Source organism: Melanostigma gelatinosum, assembly GCF_949748355.1.
Source record: "Melanostigma gelatinosum genome assembly, chromosome: 14".
NCBI lineage: Eukaryota > Metazoa > Chordata > Actinopteri > Perciformes > Zoarcidae > Melanostigma > Melanostigma gelatinosum.
The window spans coordinates 8,555,969-8,566,092 of record NC_136647.1 but is presented as its reverse complement, the minus strand read 5'-3'; the positions used below and the strand labels follow the sequence as shown (position 1 = coordinate 8,566,092).

At 42.9% G+C, this 10,124-nt stretch overlaps 1 protein-coding gene across 4 annotated transcripts; it reads left to right on the top strand.

Moving 5' to 3' along the window:
- The first annotated feature begins 1,110 nt into the window (after nucleotides 1–1,110).
- On the top strand, nucleotides 1,111–10,011 carry LOC306787782 (U2 snRNP-associated SURP motif-containing protein). Of its 4 annotated transcripts, none has more exons than XM_079283056.1 (24): nucleotides 1,111–1,297; nucleotides 2,170–2,254; nucleotides 2,369–2,480; nucleotides 2,845–2,954; nucleotides 3,096–3,163; nucleotides 3,266–3,363; nucleotides 3,451–3,515; nucleotides 3,598–3,763; nucleotides 3,886–4,085; nucleotides 4,710–4,753; nucleotides 5,862–5,966; nucleotides 6,052–6,118; nucleotides 6,313–6,482; nucleotides 6,577–6,739; nucleotides 6,840–6,919; nucleotides 7,013–7,100; nucleotides 7,189–7,317; nucleotides 7,481–7,670; nucleotides 7,887–7,967; nucleotides 8,054–8,117; nucleotides 8,242–8,392; nucleotides 8,582–8,692; nucleotides 9,424–9,593; nucleotides 9,681–10,011. In XM_079283056.1, exons 2-24 carry the CDS (start codon nucleotides 2,177–2,179, stop codon nucleotides 9,793–9,795), a joined length of 2,625 nt encoding a protein of 874 aa, XP_079139182.1. In that variant the 5' UTR covers nucleotides 1,111–1,297; nucleotides 2,170–2,176; the 3' UTR covers nucleotides 9,796–10,011. The 4 variants fall into 4 exon arrangements, with proteins under 4 accessions (XP_079139182.1, XP_079139181.1, XP_079139180.1 ...); XM_079283055.1 differs by having other exon boundaries at nucleotides 7,887–7,976; XM_079283054.1 differs by having other exon boundaries at nucleotides 3,266–3,515.
- The last annotated feature ends 113 nt before the right edge of the window (nucleotides 10,012–10,124 follow it).

Genomic DNA, 10,124 nt, shown 5'->3' with positions numbered 1-10,124 from the left:
TCAATACTGACCTACTTTGGTTCACAGGTTAGCAATTATAGTTCATCACTGCTACTCCTGGTAAAGGGACGGCTACTGGAAGACTGGAGAGTGGAAGCTAATAGCAAAATAATTATCCCCACATAAATCTTCGCTGTGGTAATTTCCAACGCAGCGTATTATATTTCTCGGTCCTGAAGGGGCATTTTCCTTTTCTCCCCTAATGTCACTCCAGAGAAGAACTACATTTGCACAAAGGCCCCTCTAGTCAGCCCTAAGAGGCCCTTATCTGCCAAATGGTCCTCAGGTCAGCCCATGATTGTCCTCTTGGCCCAAACACACCTTGTCAACAGAGTGCTGTTTGGACCAAATGCCTGTGTCCGTATATGGCCGGGAAAAAATATCCTGAAAGTGCCCCTCAGGTTATCCCCATGTTCATTAAAAAATAATATAAAATAGGGCCACACCTTTTATTCTAGCATTGAACACATGTGATGACCAAACAGCTGGTTTCTCCAAGCTCCATTGTTATTTCCCTGTGTCTTTTTTCATATAGTTATGGTTTTATGGACTGGGAAGGAATAAGTGCATGGAGCCTATATGAAGCTTATATATTGACAGTTTTAATATTATCATTAGTGCATGGATACTATGTATTTTATTAGTTGTACTTCATGACCGAAGAAAGGATTTGTCAAAAATATACTGCACATCTACACTTTTTGTATATTATCAGACGTAATATTCATGCAATTGATTAAATCAGATATGTTAATGGTGATATTATGTTGTATTGTATGATCAGTCAAATGATTGACGATGAGGCTAATTGAGGGGCGTTTAAAGACATTTATTCACATAATATTTCCAAATATTGAAAAATGTTAAGGGTGTAAGAACCAGAAAGAAGCTTATGTTCAGTGGAAACTTGGAACTGGATTTAAACTCCCAAGACCTGGTTGAACTTCAGTAAGTAGGCTGTAACATTTGAGAAAACTCTCCAGCCATAGGTGACCACAGCTCGTGTGGGGGGGGGTATAAAGGGGGAGCGCACTCTTTTGTAAGCACAATAACAATTTGACAACTCACCTAAATAAAGTCCAAATTGTCCACGAGAAAGAGTGGACTGTCTCCCCCATGCATATGCACGAGCAGAGAGACAGACTCGTTTATTACTTTGCGGACTGAGCCCCACCGAGCAGGCGTCCTCTCTGCAGAGCTCCAGTCGGATGTCTCGCCTCTTCACAGCTCCGTGTTGTTGTACTAATCAATAGTCGTCGCAACCAGAACATGGTGAAGCAGTAGCATGACACACGTTGTAAGTTACAGTTTCAGCTTAAAGTGTTAAGCTATGTGCATGGAAGTGCGGTTTAATAATAATCAGTTGTGTGCGGTCAGCCGGTGCTTTTTGTGGCGTTACAGAAGGGAAACATTAAGACTGTTATGTTAGCTTAGCGTTAGCTAAGAGGGTCACTGTGTGACATCCACAGTTAGCAGATGTTAGCGGTTCGATGGAGGGTTGTTGCATCTGTGTGGGTCAGTGAGGTTTATCAGGATATAATGGTCGACGTGGAAGTATCGGCTGTATGCAGCGGTGCTCCTCTAAAGGTTAACGCTCGAGTGAGCTAAGCTAAACATTAATGCTAGCTAACGTTAGCTAAGTGTTAGCCCAGGCCTTTTAAACACCGTGTGTGCTACAAACTGACCAAAAACAACGCGTGCGTTACCTCAAAGGACTCCCAGGACATGTGCTGAATGGTATACAGTTTAAAATATACATAATATAGTGGAGTAAATCTGCCTCTGGCCATATGTTTGAGCAGTTTGCAGTCAATGTGGGGTGTGAATGATGCTAGATTTTGCTAAGTGTTCAAATGTGCACAGTTTAAGTTTTGAAAGAAGGCTAACTATATATTATACAAAACTCAGAGGACCAGGGACGTGTCTTACTATTTATTGTTCTTCACTGTGCAGTTTGTGCTGACAACATAAAGGATGTCAGACTCCATTGAGACATATAACAGGATTAGAGTCATTTAAACACCAAAAAGGCTAATTTTGAATTACCAAAGGCTGTTGGAAGGGGATGTATGCTGGATTTAACAGAGATGTCACTGTTATGACATTCCTGTGATAGATGTAGCATCTTTACATTTTGACTTCATTCATTTATTATTGTTACTTTTGCAGTTCGAGCATGGCAGATAGAAAAGGAAAACCTGTCACTCAGATCAAAACACTCACAAAGAAAGAACAAGAAGAGCTCAAGAAAAAGGTACGGAGGTTTGGGGATGTTGTAATATTTGATATAGAAAACTCGTCATCAGAATTGTGAATTTGATCAACAGTGAACTGAGATTGTACTGTACATGTTTCTGTGACATTCTAGGAGGAAGAAAAAGCAGCGGACGTTTTTGAAGAATTCTTGGCGTCGTTTGAGACCAACGAGAAAAGCGGAGTGAAAACCTTTGTCCGTGGGGGGATTGTAAATGCAACTAAAGGTCAGCGGCTAAGACTTCGCAATACTGTTCCACTTTTCTTGCGTGGTATGTCCGGACAAAAGATGAATCATGAGTTATCTGTTCCAGTTATGAATTACCTGGATATCTTAAGATAACTGAAAATAGTTATTTTAAGACTATCGGGCTGACTCTGCAGTGAAATAAATCACCATTTCTCATGTTGTACTTATACACATACAGTATGGCAATAAGGGACAAATGAAGAGCGATCTTCATTTCTTTTCTGTGGGTGTTTTTAAGTGAATGTGGGTCTTTCGGATCAGTGAGAGGAGTTATAGTTTGCACACCTGAATAAGTGTTGGATAGTCGGTATTCAATGATCGCTTTGATTACTTTTTTGCAGAGGAGGAAGCAGCAGAGGTCAAGAAAAATAAGCTGTATCGACCTGCTGGCAAGTTTGTCCCCGTGTCCCAGCATGCCTCACCAGTATCGTCTGCTGACAGCAAAAAGTCTGTAAGTTTGGACTCCGATGTTTGTATAAAGGTATAATTTACTGAATTGAGTAAGAATGCAAACTTACTATCAACATGTATCTTTAAATGTTGCTCAGTCAATTATAATAATAACCACATTGGCTACTTCTTTGATTAATAGGCGTATAAAAAGAAGGCAGAAGAAAAGAAGAAGAGTAATCTCGAGCTCTTCAAAGAAGAACTTAAGCTGTAAGTCTTTTTTTGTGCCGAGCATCATGTTTCAGTTCAATAAGTTGATATCTTTTTGGCATTCATAAGTCTATAATTATGTTTGAAAAAAAAAAAATGCAGAATACAAGAAGAGCGAGAGGAAAGATATAAGAGGAAGAAAAATGACTCTGGTGGTGGAGGATTTGGAGAACTGGACGCACCATTGTCAGGACGGTCGGGTAAGAATAACTACAAAATTGTTCCATTCGTTAAAAATGTCTCGTCTCTAAATCATGTTAACCTCAATCCTGCTTTCCCCCCGACAGCATTGTACGATGACCTGACCGTGCCAACCACCACTAACCTCTACATTAGCTGCATTAGCCCAAAGGTAAAGGAGCACACTGACTTTGACTGGCTTAGCGCCGCATCGACGTACATCTCCCACTGTTTGTGTTTCCTCCTCCTTTCAGATGAACGAGGAGATTCTGTGCAAAGAGTTTGGTAAGTATGGTCCCCTGGCCAGCGTGAAGATCATGTGGCCCCGAACGGACGAGGAGCGCTGCAGGACGTCCAACAGAGCCTTCGTGGCTTTCATGACGCGGAAAGATGCAGAGAGAGCCTTGTCTTCACTCGATGGTACAGTTGACTCTGAAAAAAATAGGTTTTTGATTTACAGGCTGCGATAGCAGGTTTATCTAATAATACCCATTCCCCCCCCATTGTTCTAATCGTCTAATTACTGTGATTGTGTTTTGTAGGTAAAGTGATTATGGGCTTTGAAATAAAGCTCGGATGGGGTAAACCAGCTCGGATTCCACCCCAGCCTCTCTACACACCGGTGGGGGTGAGGGCCACGCCGCCGCCCCCATCTGGTCTCCCTTTCAACGCTCAGCCAAGAGACCGCTTCCGCAATGACTTCACCAAGCCGCTCGGCATGTCCAAAGGAGAGCTCGACAAGGTGAAGTTGTCTCCGTTCTCTGCGGTGTTTTGCATGGCCATTTTGTCTCTGTCATGTGTGTGTGCCACCACAGGCTCTCGTGTTTCAGTTACGAGCAATTTTAGTCATGAGATTATTAAGGAAGATGAAGCTTTAGAGAAGATTTTAGAAATATGCACACCCCTGAAAATGTGTTATTTGGCTTCAATATTAAAATGAAAGTACAAACTTTTTAAAACTGCAGTGGGTTCTGCAACTGATTCAGAATAAGTCAATGTAATCTTTCATCATCAATCATTGTAAAAAGTTGTTTGTTCTTATGTCGCATGTTTGTTCATTCATCTAATTGATCACCTTGTCCATGCAGTGCCATGCAGGCTAAAGAAATGCACTAATTCAAAGTAACATAGCAGTTTGACTTTGTAAAAAGGATCTAACTATAAACCTTTTAGATCAATTAGCTTAGCTAGTATAGCTGGTTTAGCATTTGTTGGAGAGTTTACTAAAGCTGTGTGACCCTCCCCTTCATTTCACTGACTATGAATGCTGTCGTCGTTTTCTATGCTGTATGTATCCTGCAGTGTTTCATCTGTACAAGTTCTCACTTTTTAATATTTTCACTATTTGATTTGACTTCACAAACAGACTCTGTCCGAAGCCGTAGTCAAAGTGGTTATCCCAACCGAAAGGTACACGCACTCTTCTTACTACGACTGACCAGCTGCAAAAACACAAGTGTTACAGGACCCGTACACATTCAGGCTGTTCACGCATCTGACACGGTCGGACATTTTTGACACCTGCAACGTAAGACTGAGGGTTCTCATTGTAGATGTCAAAGGTCCCGATGGCCTCAGATTTACATACAATGAATGCAGTTAGTAGTTTTAGTATTTGCTCCTTCTAGTTGGCTCAAATACCTCAGACAATTCATGTTGTTCCCTTCATCATATTATTGTTATTGTTGTGAAAAGCAGAAGATTTTGTAAATGACTGTACGAGCCATTTGATTTCTAGCAACATCTTTGAGCCCTGGGTTTCCCACGGGTGGGCTGAGACACTGCAGACCGATACAGCTAGAAGGCAGACAGACTTAATATTAACCCAAGTCAGGCGATGTGGATTCATGCTGGTGTCATAAATGAAACTTAAGTACCGCTTCAGGTTAGGGTAGCGAGTGTTCTGAAGGTCTAACTGCAGTGGTAGATCTGACACAACATCAGGTAACACTGCATGAGCACACTGTGTACACTGATGCTCCAGTTCAGAGAGGATTCTGGCCTAGAGCCCCACATTATCGTCTCTATATCATCCTGATGCTGACTTATCATGTGTTTTAATGTTTTGTTCTAGTTATTATCTGGGGAAAAAATACATTTTGAGACTTTTTATTTCTTAAAAACTGGCCTGTAAATTCTCACGTGGTTTTGTTGGAACTTTTTCTACAATCGAGGTAAAATGGCGAAACCTTCCTATGATTGGGGCTTTCATATCTTAAAATCCAAGTCAGCGAATAGATGCTGTGCGTACATTAAAGTACGCTGATGCACTGTCTGCACAGAGGACAGTGACTATGCAGTTTTTGCAAAGTCCCAGGGGCTGTCGCCTTTTATTATGTTCAATATTTTGTAATAACATTGCGAACGACACTGTTTGCGGTCAACTGCGTTCAATGTGACGGTCAGCCTGCAGTTTGCATGGGCCGCTAGTTCGGCGTGAAGAGGTGTTAGAGATCTCGTGCTGTGACTGGCGGGCGGTGTGCAAACCCTGCTCTGATGCGCTCTTCGTCTCCCACAGGAACCTATTATTCCTCATTCACAGGATGATAGAGTTTGTGGTGCGTGAAGGCCCCGTGTTTGAAGCCGTAATCATGAACAAGGAGAAAAGCAATCCAGATTACAGGTGAGCATTACTGCACCCGGTGGCGTGATGGTCTCGTGACCTCCGCGGGTACGTATTTGATGAGCTCATTCTTTTGTCGTTGCAGGTTCCTTTTCGACAACAAAAGCCAAGATCATGTGTACTATCGCTGGAAACTGTTCTCCATCCTGCAGGTATGTTTTCACCGCAAAGTCTCGTTTCTTAAGACCTTTAGGATTGTACCTGGAGGAAGTAAAAGCTGTTCTACACTTCACTTGTTAATCTCATTTCATGGGGGAACAGCTGTCGGAGTCATGCCCCAATTCTTTCTAGCTTTTACTCTGAAGCCGTGTATGTTCTATTTACCCGACCTTCGTCCTTACCACAGGGACAGTCCCCGACGGAGTGGAGGACGGCAGACTTTCGTATGTTCCGGGGAGGCTCCATGTGGAGACCCCCGATCATAAACAATTACTCCGAGAGAGATGACGACAGGGCGGATGTGGAGGAGGATGTTCCCCCCGAGGAGGAGGTGAAGAAAGGGCAGCTCAGAGCTGAGTAAGTGTGTCCAGCAGGCAGAATGACATTCATTCATACGCTGTTTAGCTTTCGTCGAATTAACTGTAAACCTGTGTTTTTCTTTGCCATTCAGGCACAAACAGAGGCTGGAGACATTGCTTAAGGAGCTCACTCCAAGCAGAGACGATATCGCCAATGCCATGCTGTTCTGTCTTGAGCGAGCAGATGCAGCAGAGGAAGTAGTGGGACACATCACTGAATCTTTTTCCTTGCTTCAGACGCCCCTTCAGAAGAAGGCTAGTCTTCAGATAATAAACATAGTTGCACAGAATGTCTATGTGAACATAAACAGCTGATTTTAATCAGCATTTGTTTTTGTTGTCCTCTTTCCTGCAGATTGCCCGATTGTATCTCGTGTCGGATATCTTGCACAATTCATGTGCCAAAGTAGCCGGTGCATCATATTATCGTAAATAGTAAGATACTTTCCCTTAAACTCCAGCTTTAACACGTTCTTCCGCTGTTATTTTTTGTCTTAACGTGTGTTTTTTTGGGCTCTGTCTTTTCAGTTTTGAAACTAAGCTAACAGAGATATTTGGAGACCTTAATGCGGCGCATAAAAACATACAAGCCAGGCTGCAGGCAGAACAGTTTAAGGTAATCGTGTGTTTTCATTTGGGTCACACAACAACATTTACCATAACGGACAACAAAAGGAAAGCATTTGTATTCCCTGTCTTCACAGCAAAAGGTCACAAGTTGTTTTCGAGCTTGGGAAGACTGGGCCATATACCCGGAGCCTTATTTAATCCACCTTCAAAACATCTTTCTGGGCTTCGCCAAAGCAGTGGAGGAGTTGAAAGAGACTACAGAGGTGAATATTTATCTTGTCATTACAGACATTATTGCCTTTTTCTAACAGCATTTCAACAAATCAGACGGCTGTTCATGTCAAAAAAAAATTGAATACAAAGAAAATCAAGATGTTTGCTCACGAACAGGACAAACAGTATGTCCCCTTGTCTGTCTCCTTGCAGGAAGTATCCTCCTTTATCGACGGTGCGCCGATGGACCACGCACCCATAGATGGGTTGCCTTCGCAAAGAGCTCCTGTGGATGACCTCGATGGCTGCCCCTTAGGCTGGGACCCTGTGGATGGCGTCCCTGTTGATGACATAGACGGCGTTCCCTTAGGAGTTGCCATCGATGACATTGATGGAATGCCCCGTGAGTCCACACGCACATCAAAAAGCACGTCTTTCAACCAGAAGTCCACCGGTTTCCTGTTCTTGTCAATTATCCGCCAAGTGTCACGAATCGATACACGATCAATCCACCCTCTCACGGGTTGTTGTCGGTGGCTGAGTGTGCACTCGGATCTCCATGAGTACAGAAAGGGATTAATACAGCCATCAACTATATCGGTCTCTTTTTTCCCCTCAGTGGAGGAGAGCAGTGTTCCTCTCTCCAGAGTGCCTTTGTCTAAGTGGGAGAAGACGGCCGACACTGGGACATCTTCTCAAGGTAACGCAGGTAAAGATTCACTCGCATATCATATCAATCCCCCCCCCCCCCCCCCCTCTGGCTCATCTTTGTCCTTTCTCTCTCAGCCAAGACTGAGTCGAAGTGGGACATGGTGGTGGAGCCAAACGGTGCAGATGAAGTGAATGTAAGGTAAGGCCTCCGTGGTTGGTATCAATGCATCGAGCATCTACATTTGCGAGAAGCATACACCCTGTACGTAAACCGTCACATGGTATGGAAATGTATTGTTCTTTCCCCCCCCCCCCGGTGACAGTGTCCACTCACAGGATGGCGACGAAGACTCACAGAGTGACAGTAGCGATGACTCCGGCAGATTGTCCAAGTATGAGAGCGCCGACTTCCAGAGCACCCTCAAAAGTTTTCAAATGTCTGAGAGCAAAAGGAAACGGTTGAGAGAGCTGGAGGCAAGTCCACATTTGATCTAGTTTTTATTTATTTATTTATATGTATGTATGTATGGATGGATGGATGGATGGATGTCGTCCTGTAGCCACTTCAGTAACCTGTTTAAATCAGAAATATACAGGATTTAACTCAGGAAGGCTGATGCTATACATAAATATGCAGAACTGATTAGATGTGTCTTGACACAGGTAAAGGTCATGAAGACCCAAGACGAGTTGGAATCCGGCAAGAGGTCGAGGAAGTCTGGAATGAGCATCCAACAACAAGTGGAGCACTACAGGAACAAACTGCTGCAGAAGGTGGAGAACTGGATACTTTTAAATTCTTATTGAATATTTGATTTTATCTTTCAGAAAATAGGAGTCCTGAATTATGAAGCCAGTTAATGATGCATAGTTATTACACAGTATACACCCGGTGTTTGTTCCGCTCTCAAGGGCCTCTGAAGCAAAAAAAATGCAACCATCACTGATATGTAATAGAAATATTTCTTTAATCAAGAACAGTGTGGGGCAAAAATGTACAGAACATTCAAATTAGACTATCAAATTAGTCAATTGGTACAGTAAAAAAGTGTTACTGATGCTAAGCACTCAAAATCAGACACAGGCCATGAGTAGCTGCAGGAAAGGAAAGTACCGGTATAGCTAAAGTTGCAATTGATGGCTTGTTTATTCCAGCACAGTCTCTGTTGAATAACTAAGAACTGTTCACTTTGTGCATTTTGCTGCTAATATTTTTGGCCACACAGAGAAACCAGCATCTATTAAAGAAACGTGTCCTTTCTCTGCCTGTAGGTGTCAATGTTGACATGAACTGGTACAGATCTGTAGTAGTTCTGTTAATAGGTGGAATAGTTGAGCACTGGTCTGACGTTGACAAAGCAGCTGCACATTGTGGAGAACCGGCAGGCGATTATGAGTGTTTGTGAGTTAAGCAGGTTCCATGTCGTGTTTTGCGTCTCAACAGGTAAAAGACATAGAAGCCTATATCTGACTTCATTGGGATGTTTTTACCCCGTCTGCTATAGGAGTTTGAAAAAGATGAAGAAAAGACTGAGAAAAAGTCGAAAGACAAGTCAAAGGACGACAGAAGAGACAAAGACAGGAGCAAAAGAAGTGAAGACGGGGTCAGGAGACGAGGATGGAGTCGAGATCCTGATGACCACACCCGAAAATCCAGGAGCATCTCCCCGTTAAAGCAAGTGCAATGAGGTTTCTGCAGAGTGCCATTGATTATCCTTGAAGTCAATCTGTTATATGTTCAACCCTTTCTCTTTTTAAACAGGACAAGGTCTCCCAAATGGTCCAAGCGTTCCCGATCGCCGTCTCCAAACCGGAAGACGAGGAAGTCGCGGTCGCCGCATCGCTCCCACAAGAAGGCAAAGAAGAGCAAACATTGACTCTCAGCCCTGTCCTCCATCAGCGGGTCGACCCACACACTGCTCTGTTCTCTTGGTCCCAACTCACACTATCCATGCAAGATTCAGCACTCTTTTTGTATGATGAAGTTTGAACACTGTAACTAATTATATATATTTTTGTTTTTATGTTTGTTTTTAAAATAACCCGATACGTTGCTGTAAAGTTCTGAAACTAAATAAATCACTGGTGATGAATGTGTGTGGACATGTTTGGTAGGGCCAGGTATCAAAACACTTTCTCTACTAAAGTGTTCGATGTTAAGAAAGGTTTTCAACCATTCGTTGTTTGTTTGGACTTTTATTGAGGA